General features: G+C 40.8%; 1 protein-coding gene across 3 annotated transcripts in view; it reads right to left on the bottom strand.

The window, feature by feature from the left end:
* SYNJ2 (synaptojanin 2) overlaps positions 1-21,334 on the bottom strand; it is a 76,808-nt gene that overhangs the window by 48,475 nt on the left and 6,999 nt on the right. For 2 of the 3 annotated variants that reach the window (XM_063329394.1, XM_063329395.1), the window contains exons 1-3: positions 19,293-19,846; positions 9,083-9,169; positions 1,001-1,271 (exon numbers count right to left, since the gene is read on the bottom strand). In XM_063329394.1, coding sequence (XP_063185464.1) covers positions 1,001-1,271; positions 9,083-9,169; positions 19,293-19,413 — 479 coding nt within the window. In that variant the 5' untranslated portion in view covers positions 19,414-19,846. Of the gene's footprint in view, positions 1-1,000; positions 1,272-9,082; positions 9,170-19,292; positions 19,847-21,334 lie in introns of those variants that run through there. The other variant, XM_063329396.1, reaches the window with a different exon arrangement.

Here is a 21,334-nt window from a genome sequence, read left to right as displayed (position 1 = left end):
GCTAGAAAGATTATTTAGCCTGAATGAACTGCTCTCTCATGTTTATTTATCATCCATTATAAACTTTTTTGCTTATTTAATATTCACATACTTTGGGCCACACAACTTATCACACATTTTAGCAGCACACCAATATTTAACTCTGCCAGTTATTTTCCACCTACATCATATACCCCTCCTTATTTTCCAGTACAGCTATGCTTCCTGTGTGACCATCGTTTTGTTTACAAAATAAAAAATGAGAGTATAGGAAGTCAAGCATTCTACCAGAACTTGTAAAGCAAACAAACTGAATTAAATCAGGTGAACCCACCTAGGGAAGACAGAAGACAAACTCCAGCATTTGTGTACTTTCCTTTCCACTCAACCAATACTTACCACAACAAGAAATACTTTTTCTTTGCTTTATAAGCACAAGAAAGTAAGCAGTACAGAGCAGTGTAGGAAACGGGAGTTTCCTTTTGTGCAATATACGTTTACACTGAGCTACAGACATATTAACATTGATGTTTTCAACATAAAAACTAGGGCACATTGAAGCATTAGAACTACAGACTTTAAACACACACACACTTTTAAGAAATAGAAGATACTTCAGCACAAATTATGAGATTTATGAACAGCTCAAGTGCAGGTTTCTATGAGATAACTTTTAAAGCAAATTATTAAAAAGAACTGCAGGGGAAATTATTCATGACGTACAGAGACATGTTTCTGTAGTGTGAGCAATACATCTTTGTGTTTCCTTCTTAAAAACACAAAATGTCCAATTATTAGAATTGCATTTCACTATCGGATTAGTTTCAACTAAACAGAAGTGGGGTTTTTGACCCAGATTTACCATGACTTCACTAAAGTCATATGCCCTGTAAAATGACATGACAATGAAATGAAAGGAGATGCACCTGAAACGCATATGCTCATTTCCTGCTGAGAATTTTTGACCAATAAGATACAGCTCAGGATGACAGAAGACTTTGGTATAACTTGCAGTACTAACCAGAAGAACGAGTTACCAGATTCATAGTGGTTATCACCCTGCTTCTGAGCCCGCACAGTCAGGTCAAAGTTTGAGCCTGCATTAGGCCAGGAGAAATAGAACATCCCAGAGTTCAGTATTTTCTTCAAGGCAGTAACGCGCTCCTCTTCCTTGGTTTCTTCCTGGAGAGGACAGAAATCTGTTGCAGTAATTTTGTAAACTTCAGCGTCCAGGATTTTTCCCACCGATGTACAGCCTGTCACCAGGACCAGAAAGTGCAGCCGAGTGTTACCTAGAAGGTGACAGATAGTTACAAAAGGGTTACAGGCAGACACAGGCTAGCTATGCCATTTCACATCAGTGCTGTCACATGCAATGCTGACAGGGCTCCAGCAGAGGCCAGTATCTTTGCTTCAGAAGAAAATAAATACAAACAAGCACGTGGCCTACGTTCATTTCCATTTCTGAATTCTTTTTGATGGCAGGTGAGTGCAATTGCAGAATATTCCACAATACTTATGCATTCCCACCCTCAGCTGAATTAGAGCGTGTTTTTCCCACTTACTTCCCACTGCAATGAGCTTAGTGCTGGGACACTACGCAAAAATTAAATTTCACCACCCCAGACAACTACAGTTTTCATGGGATTTGACTGAAGGGAAAGGTAAAAGACTGGTCATTTACGAGATAAAGTGTATTCCTCGCTATGAATTTTTCAACTGACTCCTGAATTTTAAAGATACGAAGCATTCAGATTTCTTACTGGCTTCAGCTAAAGCTGGGTGTGTTCAGCCATTCAGAAAGTTTCAGTATTACCAGTTCTTGAGACTTTGCTTTTTATGTCACAAAAGAGTGTACATGATTAGATGACAACCTCAATGATCTCTAAAAAGAATTCCAGCTCTCATGGCTGTGAAGCAAAATGTGAAATCATGAAGCAGCTGAACTTCAGGAGCTCCAAAACTAAAAGATAAATTTTGAAGCTTGAGAACACCACTCTAATCAGATCTTATGTACACAGCAGGATTTCAACCTCTGCTCATTCTCTCTGAAATGATAAAGTAATTAAGAAATGATAGAACAAGTGTTCTGAAAACACTGGTTTTGCTAGGAAGAAACCGTTTGATTTACTTAAATTGGCCTCTAATGGAGACAATGTCATCCTATTCATACCAGTTATTAAGAAAAGGTAGAATTGAGACCAAGATTTATTGCTCTAGCATAGCAGAAACAACAGCTGACCTGCCAAGTGCAAGCCAATTAGCTAAGGGCACAGTGACAGCCTAGGACAGCATGGTTTCAGGCAGCAAAAGGAACGCTTCATAGGACCACTCTTCAACCCTTCGCAGTGGCCTACTGTCTGAAAACGCAGACCAACTCTCATGCAACAACTATTTTTTTTTTTTCCTGAAACACCAGCAGAGGAGACCTTGCTTCCAGATCACAAACTTGAGTTAGGGGTGGTTTTCAGCAGGGCCAGAATTTTTGCGTAGGCACATGGGACTGGAATGGCAGGACAAGGTAGGAGATTAGATCTTATTCATTCTGTTCTGCTGACTCCAGTTTTGCATAAAGGCCAGTGTAGGTGGTATTTACTAAAAAGCTCTGTTCATCACATTTCTTTCTGTAACAAGGGTATGTTGTGTTCTCTTTCTTGAGTGTTTTTCAGAAGTACGTCTTCTGTACTTTTCTAAATGACACCCTAGCGGAGGGTCAGAAGGACATGAAACTTGATATTTTATTCCTCCTTTGCACTTAAGTGTGCATAACTATAAAGGATTAAGCATAGGAGGTACATCAGTTATCACCATGGTAGCTTACACCAGACTAAATTCTGTCTTGCAGCCTCCAGGAGGGGTAAGGAGGAGTTAGCTGGCTCTCAGGATAGCTAATAGCTTCTGTAATTTTGCTGAAACCATGCAAAACTGATCAGCTCAAAGTAAACTTCACTCATGAGAATCTGGAAGCAATGTATAGAAACGCTATTAATATGCCTTACTATCACTCATTTTAAGGCACAGAAAACCAGTAGTAACAGACTTGGAGAGCTGTCTGGCTGGGACTCTAAGACAAAGAATACAAGCACTTTCATTGGCTTCAGTGACCTCAAACTTTCCTAAAGGGTTCAGAAGAGATTGAATGGAAAAGTCAAGATTAAAATAGGCAAAAAGAACAACAATTTAATAATAGTGGTCTCAAGCCTGTGCCCTGCGCCATTTTTTTCACAGCACAAATGTAGCCACAGGGTCCTGAGCAGAGGTAGGGCTCCTGTCAACCCTTCATCTTTTTAGAACCTCACGCAGCAAAATTAATGCTATTAAAACACTACTCTGCTACTCATCTTTTAATCATGCCTCCATTAAGGCCTAAGAAATTACCCACCACTAAGATATACAGCTACACACAGTGAAATACAGCTTTCCCCATCTTCCCTTCTTTGCCAGCAACATCAGTTTATGTCTGGGAACCTCTTCTTTCAATCCCAAACCTTTTTTCTCACACTGTCTTGCCCCAGTGTCTTTCCCCTCAACCCAGACTGCCAATGTTTTTAAATACATTGATAACTACATCGGACAACTTTGTGATGAAAATGACAACTGCACTACCTCCGCTCATGCTTTCACTTAGGCGTTTTGTCAGACTGAAAATGCTATTCCAAGGAATACAACAAAAGTGTTACATATCCAAATATGTACCTAATATGGCAGAAATCTAACATTACCAGCCTCAGGAAAAATGCTTCTGCTTATTTGCAAGTCACTGAAAGTCTGATCACTATTGTGGATATATTAAAGCCAAAAATCGGTCCATTTACTTCTAAATTTAAACTTTAAAAAGTCAATGTGGTTTCTTTTCTGGTATGTAAATGTCAACAAGCTATCATCTTTCCTGTTGAAAACAGCTACTTAACACGAAAACACATGTACCAACCACAACCCTACCTAAATGCACTTAAATTTAAGGATAGAAATTGCTTCAGTCAGGATGGATGCTGCTACTGAAGCAAGACATTTTCATAAAAAGCAAAATTAAAATCCACTTTCTCCATTTATAAAAATTGCAGATGCTAAGTTATTTGGTAATTGTTCATTCATTGCAAGGAAAACAACATTTTTAGCTGAGAAGAATTTACTGAAAAATTCTGTTAGTTCCTAAACAATTCATTTTTATTATACAGTAAATATCACGAAAGAATGCAAGAAGTTGCATTCCTTGTTTACTAAACTCACCACCAACATAGCCCCCCCAAAAGAAAAACCAAACAACAACAAAAAACAACAAAAAACCCTGCTATCAACACAACATAGAATTTCCTACAGTAGGTGGATTTGTGAGGCCATAGCACAAGTAAGAGAGGATTTATTTTAATTAAATTGGTTTTGCTGAGCAAACTGTGAAAATAGCACAACTTTAATGAAATGGATCAAACTGAAACACGCAGACATTCCTTAAAGCTAGAAGGTACTTCCCCTTAAAACAGTTGAGACTATTCCATTAGTCCCTGCAGCCTGAACTTTTCAAAACTGCAGCTCACTACCATTTCCAATCCTGTAATTACATTAAAAATACTGCTGCTTTTAAGTTTCCAGTGAACTGGAAACTGGTTTTATGCAATTAGCACTTGAAGAACAAGACTAACACCAATCACAACAAAATGCATCACATCGTCCAGTCAAATTAACCTGGCGGCAACATTAGAAAGCACATTACCAGTTTACAACCTCTGAAAGAGCTAAACAGTATTCAAGGTATTTATGTTTGTTCTGTCCAGAACATCAACAGCAACATGGGAAAAAAAAAATACTAAAGCCACAAAATGAGCAGTCACCCTTTAAGTGTAAGCTCAAATTAGTCAGGAAGCTGAGTTTTAAAATGCTGGCAGTGCATCCTTAAGATCAAAGGGAGAATTAACACTAAATCAGTTTCCTAAAGTCAGTAGCTCTGCCAGTACTACCACTGCAGCCAGTCTACAGAGGCTCCCTGCTTATCTGGAATAGGAGACAGAACAAACTCCAGCCTTTTTTCTTGAAAAAGGAGCCCAACAGTTCTTATCAAAAAAAAGTGATTAATGAAAGTACACTGGGTGGAAAATTTATGGTAATTTTCCCTTGATTTCACATGCAGTACAGTAGCAGAAAGCACGTTATATTTGGCTGACAGCTGCAAAGTGCATGATGAATGGGGGCAGCGCTAAGGCCAACAAAAAGTAACACAAAAAAAGAAGAAAACTTCTTCCTGTGAAGTGATCAGGACTCCAGGTCTGGCTCTTATGCTTCACTTTGTACCAACAACCACATCAGCTGCACACTATTTACCGGACCCTCCACTTTGGAAACCAACCTTCTTTTTTAAAAAAAAAACTTTTACAAGTAGTTTAACGTGCAATTCTGCTTCATATTAGCCTTTCTAAACTTTACACATAGGCGAAAGTGATTTAGGAACATAAGAACTGCAATTCACAATGATACCTGTGGAAATGACCCTCATTTCCTTAGGATGCAATCTTGAATGTTTTAAAGAAAATTCTGAAATAATTTTAAAGCAAGAACTGAAGCATTCCTTACTGGTCATGCTTTGTATAGCAACGCATTTATGAAAAAGCAAGACCCACCTACAGTACCAAAGGAAAAAAAAAAAAAAAAAATCTTTCAAAACTTGTCTCAGAGATGGGTATAAATGTTCATGCATCGTGACCAAGATCATTATTTTGCCCTATTACAGCTATAAATAACCACAACGGTCTGTAAAGAACACGTTCGAAGAAATGTAAAAAATGTTTTGCTCACGGTGATGTGTACTGAATGCCCTTTTATCAGATCGCACAAGGGAGGCTGAGGATGGAGAATATTTGGCATAGAAACAAGACAAAAACAACTTGCATCCATTTTTTTCAAAAGCTCTTGTGAAACCAACTGCCTTAATCCAAGTTGAACAGGAAACACAGTTCTGGTACATCACACCCGACAATAATAAGCTGTAGATTCTGTATTTAACCTGTCTACATGAGTCAAGGCAATTGTTTCCCCTGCAGTTTGTGGGATGCCTTCAGAGTCATCTATTATGAGCTGCAGTGAGGAGGCAATATTCAGTTCTTATTTTGTCCTTCTTAACTGCAAATATTTCACTCAAGACTGCCTTTTCCTTTAATAAAAAATAATTCGCTCCAGTTTTTGCTCTCTTTCTCCATTCCAACACAGTCATGCCATTGCCTTTTGTTCCCTCAGCCTGTTCCGTCTCCACTCCACGCATACCTCCACTTCACTTTGCAGTCCACTGAAAAACAATTTGCAAGGTATTTTTGCCTCTCATCTGCCTTCAAAATTAGCAACAGAACATGGCAGAGGAGCTGATTCTAAGCAACTAGCTGAAAATCTCCAAGGAAATCTACAGCAGAATTATGAAAATAACCAAGATTTTCCAAACTACAGTTTTAGTCTCAAAGATACTCTTTCTCCCTCTTCTAAATACAATTACGTACTATGAAATGCTCTAAACAAATAGAAAACAGGTACTTAGCTGTCCTTTTTGCCTTTGAAACTTCTTCCTTTCAACTACACATCATATATGTGGAAGAGCAAGGGTATATACACAAACAAATTTAGAGCGCGTCCCCAAATCCAGCAGCTGTATTAAACCAAACCACCTACGTGGTGATGGTGTCAAAATACTACCTTATATATGTACCCTTTCCTGACATCATAGTGTCTAAACCAAACACTGCAAAGCCAGCTCTTTTAATGCTTTGCTTAAGATGTATTTGCCACTGCTAGATCTTCCTTGGCAGCAAATTCTTGGCTGAGATACAGCTCAGAAACACTGTACAATTCATTCTGCTGCCATCCATCTCACAAAAGAAAACAGAAGAACTTAGTGAGTCATGTTAACAGACATAAGCACATAGAAGTGAGTGTTATTACTGGTGGGAAACATTAACTTTGTGAGTCAGTTTCACATATTTCATCTACTTTCTTGTGAAAAGCATGATCTACTTTGGCAGGCATACAATGTGATTTATTTGGATTCCTAAGTAGCAATATTTACGGATTAATTAAAGTGCTCAGAGGCATCTTTCATGTCTTGAAAAAAGTCTCCCCTTCTGCTCTACAAATATGCTCTTTTAATATCCCAGTGGAATGCACTTTCACAAATATTTTCAGTTAATTTAGTACTTATGGTCTGCAGGTTTCCAGTAGTATGAAAAAAATACTGATACTCCTGTATTGTTAGTCTATGTGATCACTGATGCTCAGTGAAGAGCAGGGCAATTATGCCCTTGCTTGCAGCTGCTAGAATACATTATATTAAAAAAAAAAGAAAAAAAGAAAAAAGTTACATTGCATTCCTTTCTAGAGATAATCTTTTATGTAAGGAACAGCTAAAGGGGTGGAACTTACTTGTATGTAAGATGGAAGATCTGACTGAGACTATGAGAAAAACATGGGCTACCTCTGGAATAGTGAGACAGCAGACACACAATCATCTTTGCTTTTTTAAACATGCTCAGCCACAGGAAATGTTTGCTTACCTTTGCTTACCATTACAGCCTGACCCTCCTGACTTTTCATTCAATCACGATTAGAAGTTTGCATCCGGTAGTTGACTTTTTTATCCAATTAACAATAACTTTTTTAACAATCCCTTACAAATTAAGTCCTGTGCAAGGACTTGTAATTTAATGCTAGAACAAGACAGAAGTGCAGTGACAAAGCTCAGAGAGGAAAAACCTCGCACTTTAAGGACACTGAAGTTAAGCATGTGTTGTTCAAAAAGAAATTAAGGACATGGGAAACACAAAAATAAAACGATAAAAGAGAAAAAATAAGGCGGAGAACATTTCTCACCCCATTAGAAATCATTCACCTTTTAATATGAAGACTAAAACCGGATATATTTAATTCCCATCACATACAAGAAACTACCCTCATCTGTAGCTTGAAGAGCTTGAATTCAATAGCTACATTCCTTTACTATTACAACAAGATTCATTAGACTCCTATGAAGAAAAACAGGTTCAAGTGCCAACAAAAACTAATCACAACCCCTCCATTTTTAATTACATTAACAAATTGATATTAATCTCCATAGAAACGCCTAACTAACTCCACAGGAAAAAAAAAAAAAAAACCCAAACAAAAAGCCCGCATTCATTTCTAAAGACTACATAGGCCTACTGTTTTAAATTATGACACAGAAATCTTTCAGATTGTAGTCACCTTTTCACATCAATCTCAACTCATATTACTCCAGCTATAAAATGGTAAGCAGGCTATAAAAAGATACACTTATACCTACTAGTCTAAAGACACCATTGCTCACACCACCACTGCCTTCGGCACATTCCTTGACCAAGCATCGAGTTATATGGAAAACAGTCTTGTCATTCGTTGAAGTCATAATTAAGGCTTACTGTAAGAAGACCATGGGAAAAAGGCATACAGTGCTTCTTGTTTTAATGCATCTTTTTCATCAGTGAATTTGACGTCTGCTGTGTAAGATACCATTACCTTTAAATTAATGACTGCGGTTCTCTTCCTAAAACATGCTATTTCCATTAATATTCCTGCAGACAGTGTAACAGCAAGTCCTTTGCTAAATCAAGAGTCCCAAACTGTACAGAAATTTACAGCAATAACAATAAACACTCCTTACTATACTAGCTGAAGTAAAAGGCTTCTGCAAATCCTTATCCATGTAAATTAGCCAATTAGAGGCAATTGGGCATTATAGCAAGGACTGGCAATCTGTATTATTGCAGTCTCAGATTACCATGATTAATCAGTGTTTAAATATGATCCCTCAAAAAAAAAAAAGTAAGAAATCTTATCTTGCTTTGGACAAATGTGGTAGAGGAAAAAAACCAGCAATTATCTGCAGGCAGCAAAGAATGTTAGACAAAACAAAAGTGAGAAAAAATCCAAAATTCTTAGACTATCATTTAGAGATATGCTTTTGGCACAGCATAGAAAAGAATCTTTTCCAGACTGTACATAACGAGGTGCAATTAGCTTTCACAAGTTAAGGAACTGGACAACTTCAGCCACTTGTTGTCTTTTAGCGTTGTCTTGGCATTTTATAATCTCAGTCATACAGACGGTCACTTACCACATTTAAGCTGAAGCTCTCCTAAGCAGCCATAAGCATCCATGAGTTTTTCATATTGTCCTTTGATTGCATCCTTTTCTTCTGGAGCTGAGAAACAAAACGAAAGGCAACAAACCTTACTTCTCCAGTCTTCACAAAATTTTTAGATTGCTATTGCCTACACCAATGCTTCCCGGTTGATTTTGCTCAGTAAACAAAACTACAATATATAGTTAGGGTTAAAATGCTGTAAGAACACAGTGATTAAAAAGTGAGGGGACAGAAATGCATAGCCTCTCCACATACCACCCTGGAAGAAAGAAGGGCACTCAGCACCTTTCCAAACAATGTGGTACTGTGCCACATGAGTTTCAGAATAAGTAAAGAATATACAGGCACATGTAAACTTTACACCATTCTAGAATAAGAGCAAAAATAACTATTTGTCTGGCCATAAGCTAAAATATAATATATCTTTTACTGATGTGCAAAAAGAGATTATTTCTGTTTCCAGAGTCTTACAGTCTAATTTGATACAGAACTAGATTTTTTTTAATGCAAGATAACATAATTTGATGTATATACAACATCAACTTATTTTAGTGAAGTAAGAATTAGCTGATTAAAAATAAACAAATAAAGCACCAGATGCTGATGTTAGATTTGTGTATTTCTGCAACAACTGAATTCAACGGGTGCAAACCGAACATTTGGATACTAAGCCAGAACATGGCCCAAACTTGTCACTGGCTACTTTCAAGTAAAACCAAAGTACTTCCTGAATGAGTAAGTCTGTGTTTTGTATATATTTCTCAATGTGGGGTAAGGTTAGCCTCATGAATGAGGAAAACCAGCTGTGACCCCCAAATGTCCGTTTACTTCTTGAACCACTGATAAACAGCAACATGGTACTTTTCAAGGTTAGCAAATATATGCTCCTAATAAACTTCAGCAGTTAAAAAAATCTGAAACATCTGGGCATATAAAGGACAAACTGAACTGCCTGCAACGGATGATAGAACAGAAAAGAAAGAAACAGACTTCTCTTTACAAACTTCAAGAGGCAAGTAGCTCAGTGAGAAGCATGCAAAACAAATAAATATCCCATATATCACTGATATTTTGAAGTGAAAGGAATCTCACTCGCAAAATTCCTTAGCAGAGGCAACCCCCAAAGGAAATCAAAAAACGTTTGTCCCAATTTTTGCACCCATGACAAATATGGAAGACTTTTAAATTTTTTCTTAATTTTATTTTTGCTATCAGAATTTTCACAACTTATCTATTCTGCTTTCAGAAACACTGAGTGAATCAGGAGAAACTAGTAAAATGTTGATACCACACACACACCAGTGAAACAAAACACAAGCAACAGAAGGAGGATAAAGGGATTTTTATTGGGTAATGTAAACCTCTGGAGAGTAGCAATTTAAATATTCAGCAACTGCACCTCTTAAGAGCTGAGACTCTGGAAGCTCAGTTCTCTGGCACTTCAAAAAAAAAAAAAACTTCAGCAAAAATAGTTTGATAGTCAGTGGCCAGTTGGCCCAAACCACGACAACTGTAACATTCCATTTTTTCAAAAGACTCCATGTCAAGCCTTCCTTATCTATTAAAAAGAGGTTAAAAAAGTGATGTTTCACTTTCCACAGGCATCTTCACTAAGTAGAAAAGAGCAGCAACAACATACTGACATGCTGACTTCTTCCATACATTTGTTCTCTGCCTTAAAAGCTTATCCTTGTTCCCTTTAAAATAAAAGGAAAAACCATAAATCAAATTCTTGCTCCAGATATTCCACCTTTAGGAAGAAACAGAGAATGACAGAAACAGCACGAAATTCAGATCTCAGACTGATGCAGGAGCTTGTAAACTTGCAGGCTAGGAACAACCTGAAAGCATTTTAAACACCTTGAAAGCAAGGTGATACTCTTCAAAGCAGAATTATGGGTTGGAACAGTGGCTGTTAAAGCGTCTGGTAAGAGCATGATCCAAAAGAATGGAATTCCAATGTGGAAATAAGCAACACACAACTCATGACACTAACAGCAAGAAGCGCCTGACGCTGGCACGTACAGAAGCCACTGAAGTTTCCCAAGTCAAGCCAGCAGCATCTCACGCGCATCATCTCCTGGCACAGGACTTTTCCAAACACACAGAAAAATAGTTGTGTTTTGCCAGCAGCGCTACAGAAATACCCCACCGTTCTGGGCAGGCAGCTTGACAGAAGATTCGCCCACGCAGCACCATCAGTCAGGACATCAGTACCAGCAGAGCTGCCTACACGGGAGGAGCAGGCTCCCAGCACAAAGCTCCAGGAGGACTCTGGGCTGTGTTGCCATTCTTTTTGGGTGGCTAACAACTCACCGATAACTTCTACCACATGGCAGATTCTGTTATTTACCTTAGGGTTCATCTTACTCCCTGAAGCCATTTAGACTCAGAAACCAAAAAAGCGACAAAGGGATCTTTCCTTCACACTTCTGTGCACACTCTAAACAAACAACGTGCTGTAAGACTTCACCTGGGGATTGTCTGAGAGGGAAGGAACATGCTGAACAGGCACAGCTAAGCCTGTGGGTCATGCAAATGGAGAGGCCAAAATATTTTAGTGCATACAGACCAAATTTGTTATAGATAGTGATGGAACTTGAAGATTCCTGTCCCATTAATATTTCTTGGTGTTGCACAAACTCCTGAGATGCACTGTCACCAGTGGCATTCAGCGCGGGCCAGGGCAGGGGCCTCAGGTGGCAGCTCCTGCACGCTGCACCCCCTCCATAAGGGTCCTGGTGACTGGGGGGGTGACTCCTTCATCCCCCACAGCCTCCAACCTCCCCGGCACTGTCTCACTCCATGCCCTGCCAACATGCAAGCAAGGATACAGGCATCATCCCTCAGCACTGGGAGGTCCTAGCTGGATTCTGACGCACCCCAGCCAATTTTTATTTTTTTTTCGGGGAATGAGGGATAAGGAGGAGGAATCCCCAACAACCATTATAAAAAGCAATACACAGAAAGGATGACCAAAGTGTGACTTTAAAGGGACATTATTGGAGAGGGCTTGAGCCAAGTTCCTATCTTTTTAATAAAAATAAATCTTTGTAAATCTTAAAAATTGCCTACTGAAATCTCAAATAACTGCCATCAAAAACTGGTCTGAAACATTTCCTAGAGTATTTGCAAACAGTGCTAGGACACAAGAGACAGAATTAGGGAGAGAGTGACTAGACAGAGAACAAAACTAAGTGATGTGCTTCTGCCTTTGCTGGACAAAGAAGAGAGTTGAAGGGAAAAATTACTACAAAACTCTAAAGGATTGTTGATGAACAGGGAAAATATAAACCATATCTGACAAGTTTCAACAACATTGAAAATACTGTTTTAGCAACAACATTAGACAGCTAGATGTGTCCAAAGACATATAGCACTTTTCTAATCCGTAACATGAAAATGATTTCCATGTTTCAAAGTCTGGGTTTTTATTCTGCAACGGCTTTCATAAGAAGTCTGAAATGCAGAGGCAGCGAGCATGGTCTGCTTGAAAACCTAGGACAAGGACTGGATCTTTAACTGTACTCTGTTCACATGTAAAATCCTTCCTTTTTCAAGCCAGACAGCTTGAGACACATACATACACATATCATTAATGCACAATACTGCCACAAAAGTTAATGAAACTCATGAAAATAAGTTTTCTACCTAGAGGACAAGTCAAGTTTACAAATACATAGTGCATTTGTTTACTACTTAGTAATAACTATAGGTAACTAAACAGTGTACGTAGTAATTACCAACTCCACTAAGGCTTCCCATTAATATTTTTTTAGTAATCTTTCCTTCCACTTAAGCATATAATTGAGTATCCACCCTTCTGCAATAATTACCCCAACTGTGTTGTGTTCATAAAAGCTTTACAGACCTACACTGTCTGCATTCCTCAAGCACTTTTCTTAATATCAATTATGTAAAAGCTCCTGATGTAAATTATATATAAGGTTGGCATGTTAGCTCAAAATTTTAACCCTTGCAAAACAAGAGGCACACAATAATTCAATGAAATCAAGATACAATAAGCTCAACCAAAAGTGACGTTTTTCCACACGTAAAATATTTCAGAGCCAAAGAAAACCACCATGAAAAGAAATACAACTACATATACCACTTAGCCTATCCAAGTGTGACTTCCTCCTTGTAAAAGCTGCAATTTCAATTTAACTGCTAGCAGGAACCAGCCAGACGTACAGAGTTTCCTTTATTCAACCCTTCCTTAGGGCTGATCCCCCAGACTTCAGCAGGAACCAGCGCAGCTCTCAAACATAGGATGCCCAGAAAGGTCAGTGACTGCAGGAAGAGGGCGGAAAGGTACCATAGTTCCAAGTCCACATTAAGGACAGACACAGTAATACCTCCAACTTAAAACTGAAGAAACAGCTCTTGAAGAAAAGAGTCTGGGACCAGATTACAGATCCTGGCTCTCTCCTCTGACTCCTAAGCCTGATTCTGGAAATATGCGCCTGCTCAGCTGTAGGTACCGCTATACGTACATATTCTGAAGCATTTCTAAGTACTTTTAGAAACATAGGTTTGGTGTGATTGGGTCTCAGTAACTTGTTTCCTTTATTTGTGTCGTTTAGCGTTTTGTGGAAAGCGGTGTAAATTTTCCCCCACAAGAGCAAATCTATAATCTAACAGAAATTTCATACACAAAAAAAAAAAATCAAACCAGAACACGTGAGAAAAAAAATACACACACTACCTTCAGCATCTTACCTAGAAATATATGCAATGTCTGGCATTATATGAGGTTAGATAATTAACTTGCCTCCAAATTCTGTTTTCTGTCATCCTCAGACAGACCTAAGGCACTTTGTTGTATTTTCATTTATTTTCATTATCTTTCATCACTAAAATCTTCCTGTTCGCATTCAATCTGAGCTACACTGGCATTATGCAAATCAGACTGTAATCTGAGATACCATATAGGTTAAGTAATACAGAGTTGGGAAGAAGTCTGTGATCAGGGTTACTGTTAAGAGAGCCTGAATATTCAAAACATTAAACAATGTATTTACCAGTTTTCTAGAAAGCGAAATTTCTGGTTGAAAATACAACAAACAAACCAGCAAAGTGATATTTTGGAAAGATCAGTTCACTATCTTTCTATATTAGGTTGAGAACATTCTATATTAGATGGAGAACATTCTATATTAGATTGAGAACATTCTGCTTCTAGTGAGGGATTATGTTTTCATACTTGCATGTGTATATATGAATATATTCATTCACAACGGAAGAAGAATGGACTCATAACACCACCAGGTTTCTACTCGCCAGCCCTGTGGACTGCAGGCCATCAAGAACATGAAGACACAAGGGAAATCCCTAAGTCATTGCTCTCGAGCTTGACCATTATCTTTATGTGGTTCCTGTCATATATTACATATATTAACATAGAAACTTTTAGTCACTACAGACATAAACCACCAAGCAGAATTCAGAACTCACAACCACTACCAGCTTCCTAGCATAGAAAATGTCTTGTACTCTACATTTATACCAATACATCTTCCCTCTTCTCTGTACCCAATTTGCATTTCAACAACAGAGAAGGAACTTTAACACACGCTTGTTCCTGTAACCTACAGCAGTGAATTTCAGTCTGAGAAACCATAGTTTGCAAGAGCCCATTGTCAGCATAATGATTTTAAATTTAAACAAGAAGTTTTAGGAATACAGATAAAATTGAGAAATTAGCTATATAAATATTCTGGCATAAGAGTAAAAAAGAGTCATGCTGTAGGGCTCATTGTTTTCCATAATGTATAGTGCTTAGAAATAGACACACAATATGTTTACAGAAATATTGGTGTTTGATTTCCATACACCACTCAGTGGCACATTTATCCACCTAAGTACAAAACTAAAGATAATTGTAGACAGTGAACGTATGTAGAGCACAGAAACTGCATTCTGTACAAAAGGAAAAAAAATATGCAGGTAAATAATTGCCACTTCCTGGTTTTGCATCCCTCCCCCAGCAAGGCTATACCCTGATTGCACTCAGCCGCGTCAGAGAACCACACACGTACCTGCAACTGCAGACACAGAGAAGGCATGGAGCTGCTCTGCGGAGTCTACACACTCCTTAACTCTAGGTAAGTTTGTCTCTAGTAAAGGCTTAATTCCCATATCTGTGGGTGAAAGTCTGGAGGAAAAACTTCATCCCTATTTGCAAAACTATGCACTGTTATCAGCTTTGAATGTCAGTATTTTCAAAAGACCATGGTCACTTGGGATCCACTGTAACAGGTGTTCAGGTGTTGTAACATCCCTTATTAAAAGCGATTGCAGAATCAAAGTGCTTACAAAAAAAAAAATATCTGTGCACCCTTTGGCTCCACCCTTGCAAAAACATATTTTTATGCTGAATTTCAATAGCAGAGCACTCCTGTTGACATCATTTCACTGAGATTACCTGCTATAATAAAGTTAAATAACTACATTTTCAGCACTATAATCTTAGTTTAGTTCAGTGACTGCCTTGACAGCAATTCAGAACTGTCTTGTGCAATTCACTTGATCTATAAAGCATTAAAAACTGTAATGTGTATTAAAAGTAGGAATAGCATTTGTATCTGTACTTCCTCTTGTAGAAGTAAAAACTTCTAAATCAATGACAATTTTTCTTCACCCTTCATGACTCTAAGTTTTTTCCATAGAATCTATTTATTGATGTTCTATTTTGAAAAATTCCTGGAAGAATTGTTTCAGGCTGTCACCCATCCTTCTGGAGATGACTGAAGCTTCAGGGTTGCCAGTGGCAAAAAAAGCCTCTTGCAAAATGTGCTGTTAAATTCAAGACAGTGAGTTTTACCCTCCACCCTACAGTGACATCATGAGAAAAGGAAGAAAAACTCCCATCATCAAAAATATTATTTAATTTACGACAGAACAGAAAACATTTACGTTGATATTACATTGCTATATGGATTAAGTAAAGGGGTTTGGGTTTATGTAGTTACGTTTTCCCACTGTGATCTTTGATTTCTTGATTTTTCAAAAAGTTTCTTAGGTTAGGTTTCCATTACAGCCCCAAGTGTTCTCATTTTATAAATTGCTGACATCTCAGAAAATTGCAGATCTCCATAATACTTTCACACTACTGATATCAAATGTGCAAACATTTTTCAGGTTAAAAATATTGCAATAAGGAAATTCTGAAATATAACCAATTTGCAACTAAAATTGTCATCATGGTTTTATAACATACTGAGAGAGGAAAAAATATAGTCACCCAGTCACAAGACAGTATCAAATTTTTGGTTTACATATGTGAAAGGGTTTATTTTAATTATGAGTTTGCCAGCGGTTTATGGCCTGTGTAGACACTGCACTTATATAAGTGCGTGGTTTTTTAGATTTCTTTTTTGAAACGCCTCTTCCCCTAGGATGATTCTCACTCCCTTCTGCCGCTTGAAATAGGTTAAATTCAACATTTAAGTTTCTTCTAGTACAAAAGTATTATGGAAGCAACCGAACTTTCAAAAAAGTGCAGATGTCATGCCTGTTCAAGAGTAAAGACACTTGGTAACTATGGAAAAAGAATCATGAACAATGACTAAAATTTGCTCTCAGGCCTTCGGTGTCCATCCATGACTATTCCTTTCTACAGTTCTATTGACACGAGGCTGCTATTGCAAAACTGCATAAACTGTTGTACAACTTAAGTGCTCCAGGTATACTTATCTGCTTCTAGTTAGCATGGAAGTTTGCATAAGGCACAGTTGCATAATTCCTCCTCACCACAGGTATGCAATTTTTAAAAAATTTTATTTTAGAAACAGAAAATTAGACACAGAAGCCAAAATTAACACAATCCTAGGGTTAGTATATCTGAAACCACATGTATACAAAGTTTGTTAACCTTCCACTGAAGTGTTCTATGGTTAGTTAACAACCTAAGCGCCAGTCAAACAAAACAGAATTAATGTTGTTTCTGTCACCACCCTGGCTGTGGACCTTCCTCTTCACAATTCTTGTAAATTTACCATCACAATACCTACCGCTCCTTTTACCTCCTTTTCTGGTCCTTAGCTGCATAAACAGAAGAGATGATCTAACCAGGCTCAACCGGATAAACTAGCTTTTCCTACAGCGCAGGAACCAACCCAGGCAGTAAAAGAGAAACCAAATGAAACAAAATGACAAAGTTATTAACATGGCGTGGGCTGGATGCCAAAGCATGCATGATTACAGTTATCTCAAGAGGTAACATTGGACTTTGAAAAGCCACGGCAAACAGGCTTTTATACTAGCCCCTATACAGATCACTACTTAAAAATTGTTCTAACACACGTTTTTAGAGAGACTATACAAATTCTCTGATCATTTTTAGCTATAGCAATTCAAATGGGAGATAGCAACACTAGGGGAGAAAAATCTATTGTAAGTTGATGATTCCATTAACTGGCGAGATGGCAAATATCTTTCCAGCTACAGGTCATACAAATGGCTTGGGGTCAGCTATATGAATACTGGTCTCTCGATTTTATTCATGCATATTGGTTTTAGGCAGCGGAGCTGCTTTAGATTTGTATCAGAATAATGAAATACAGACCAAAACCCATTGATATCAATGGAGAGCTTTAATGTAAACAGGTTTTTGAGTCAGGGAGTGAGTAAAACACTGCTCAGTACTACCAGACTTTCCACTTTGTCAGTTCATTGAAAACTGACATTTTCACTTTGTCAGTTCAGAGAAAACTGGCACACACACACAAAAAAAAACTAGAAAGATGTAACATATTCATGTCCACTATTACCAACAAATTTAACAAGAAACTGAATCCTTGAAGTATTACACAATATAAAATTCCAATAAAATTTATTAAAAAAACCACAGTGCGGCAATAACAGATCTTTATCACGACAGGTCAAAATTTTTCCACTACCAGAACTATTCTTGTGAAAATCAGCTACTACCTGATGACCTTTTTGGCTTTCTTCATTCATAAAATTCCCAATATCTAAGCTTTTCAGTCTGGATGTCTTGCCACCCCACACCATGGGAGATTCAGACCAGTGGGCCTGGATCCTGAGCTGATATTGTGACTGACATTGTACAAACCACAACACACATACAGTTCTTACTACAAAGAGTTCACAGTTTAAGTCTTCCCCTTTTCCTTTGAGCTACTTGAATATGGACTTCTTCAACACTGCGAACAGTGGCATGATTGCTGGAACAGGTAAGTATTACATGCAAGACAATTTAAGAACACGGCACAAGCACAACACATTCCCCTGCATTACTTTTTGTGCCTTACATTCTCAGTCACCTCATTTTTCTGCCTTAACATTAGCATTGCATTAACTCATGGGTGGCAAGTATCAAAACACATGAGACAACCCTGAGCACGTTACGACTTCCACTGCCCCAGGTGAGACTGGAGCTCCTCCAGTAAGAGCCAGGCACTCAAGCAACCACATACAGTGCAAACCACAAGGGCAGGTACAGAACAACAGCAAGAAGCCAGGTTTCCTTATGGCACATGAGTCTCAAGTCAGCCACCCAAAACAATCTCTCCTGTGAACTAAGTATCTTGATGTATCTGAATGGAAACTTCTTGAAGAAGCACCGGGCCCCATCCCTTTAGCTGGACCCTCCTGTGCAGTCAGTAAAGCCCATACAAGGCTGTAGAGTATAAGTCTCGCACAGTTAAGGTGGCCTGTGCCCAGACGCCATAGCCACTGGGCAGGCAGGGGGCCTCTCCTGCTTCTCCCACCCCGGCTGCCGGCGAGGAGGCTGAAGCCATCCCGAGCAGAGAAAGAGCCGGTCAGAGGTGGATCGGGCCTGCGGTCGCACAGGGAGGAGGAGATGCTGGTCGACCCTCCAGGCCCGGCAGGGCACCGGGGGTCACCCCAAACCGGTTGCAGGTGGGCAGGCCTGTGGGGCCATGACGGAGGCCGGGGTGTAACGTGAGGGGACTCTTAAGGTCGGTGTCCCGCCGGGCCTAGGTCTGCGCTCTCCCCGCCGCAGGGGGAAGTTCCCCCAACCTCCTGGGGATCGGCTGCTGCCACCGCTCCCCGGCACCCCTCCATTGACACCACAGGGGCACTGGGCATGTACCCACAGACACGCCACCCCCCCACGCCACAGCCTCCCACCACAGGCACCGCGCGGGAACCCGCCGGCCCGGCCCAGCCCGACCCGTCGCGGGGCACTTACTGAGCGCCGCCACGGTGCCGGCCTCCAGCAACAGGCAGTCCTGGCGGCTGCGCGCCTCCAGCAGGGCGCTCGGCCCCGGCTCCTGCTTCCAGAGCAGCCGCAGCCCTTTGCTCAGCGCCATGGAGGGCGCAGGGAGGGTAAGAGCAGGGGGTGCCGGCGATGAGGGTGGGATGCGACCCCCCGCGCGGGCGGCGAAGGAGCCTCCGGGAGCCGCCAGCAGCCCCGCGCCCTCGCGGGAGCTCCCCTGAGCGCGGCTCCCCCCCGGTCCTCGCAGCCCGCTTCTCCCGGGCGGGAGGACGGCCGTGTCCCCCTCCCGGCAGCCGGTCACCTCAGCAGGCCTCCAAGCGCCTTGTGAGGGGGCGCCCAGCGGGGAAGGGAGCGGAGAGTTGGCGGCTACCGCTTCTCGCCGGGTCCCGACGGCTGCTGCCTCCTCCTCCTTCTCCTCGAGGAGCCTCCGGCTGCGGCCAGCGGGGCGGGAGCGACTTCCCCCTCGCCTCTCCGCCTTTCTCTTCCCACCCACGGTCCCTCGTAAACTTTCCAGTTAACTTTGTCCCTCCGGCTCCCCGGCTGCGGCTCCTCCTCCTCCGGCACAGGTACACGGCGCCGCCACCCGCCCTGCGCCGCGGGGAGAGGGGAGGAGCGGCAGCCGCGACCGCCCGCCACAGCCGCGCCCGGTGGAGCGCTGAGGGGCCCGGCCCGGCGGCGCGTTCGGGCCGCGGCGGCTGAGGTGAAGCCTCAACGGCCTTTCGCACCGTGAGGCGAGGAGGGCCGGCCCATGAGTGAAATGCCCCGAAATCCCTTCCCGGGGCGGGCGGGGGCTGCTGCCCGGCTTTGCCCTGGGAGAGGCTGCGGTGCTTTCCGCGGGGAGCAGCCGCCCGGGCCTGCCGGCGGTGAGGCGACGGCCGCGGACACAGCGGCCGCCCGCGGGGTTCGCCGAGAGTGTCGGCCGTGGCTGGAAAGCACGGTCCCGTCTGTAAAGCCTTGCGGGTAAAAGACACAATGGGCGTTTTAGGTTGACTTTGTATAAAAGCGCAGTTTCTTTGGTGGTTTGGTTTTGGTTTGTTTGCTTTTTGGTTTGTTTGGTTTTTTTTTTTTTCCTCTGATACTGCAGGATTCACATCACAATTCCCTGTTGAAACTGTGCAGGATGAAGTGCTATTTTTTTCCAGAGTTCAGCTGTAAGGAATGGGTTTGGGCCCCCCACAACAGGGAAGGCATTGAGGTGCTGGAGTGGATCCAGAGAAGGGCAACGAAGCTGGTGAGGGGTCTGGAGAATAAGTCTTATGAGGAGCAGCTGAGGGAGCTGGGGTTGTTCAGCCTGGAGAAAAGGGGGCTGAGGGAAGACCTTCTCGCTCTCTACAACTACCCGAAAGGAGAGTGTAGGGAGGTGGGGGTCGGTCTCTTCTCCCAGGTAACAAGCAATAGAACAAGAGAAAATGGCCTCAAGTTGCACCAGAGGAGGTTTAGATTGGACATTAGGGAAAATTTCTTCACCAAAAGGGTTATCAAACATTGGAACAGGCTGCCCAGGGAAGTGATTCTACAATTGAGGAGGTGGACACAGGTACACAAATGTGTTCAGATGAGAGAAAATTTGCTGTAATTTCTAGCAGAAAGTGTAGTCCTGTTTATACACAGGTAAATCAAGCACAATTCTAATTTATTATGGCAGAATTATACTTTACATTTATATGTAGAGAAAACTGCAAAATTAAAAAGACCCAAACTACCGTCTCTTATTACTCTCTCACGTTAATGTTGAGGACATCAGTTATGGCTATGCTCTGCCAGGTGGACTGTAACAGTCCCTTTCCCCATTGAACTTGATGGAAACAAACTGAAAAACAGGTACTGTTCCTGTCACACACCTCTGTTGTATTTATTTTATAACCAGTAGTAATTTGAAAAGAAGATTAATTTTAGGTAAGTTTTATGGTGCCCTCTTAAAAGAGAGAGCATTTTGAAAGGATCTAGTAGGGAAAGTGGGACTGGTGTTTGCATAGGGCTTTTTTTTTCCCCGATCCTAATCTTTGATACAGTAT

This window comes from Chroicocephalus ridibundus, chromosome 3, assembly GCF_963924245.1.
Source record: "Chroicocephalus ridibundus chromosome 3, bChrRid1.1, whole genome shotgun sequence".
NCBI lineage: Eukaryota > Metazoa > Chordata > Aves > Charadriiformes > Laridae > Chroicocephalus > Chroicocephalus ridibundus.
This window is presented reverse-complemented; position numbering and strand designations above follow the sequence as displayed.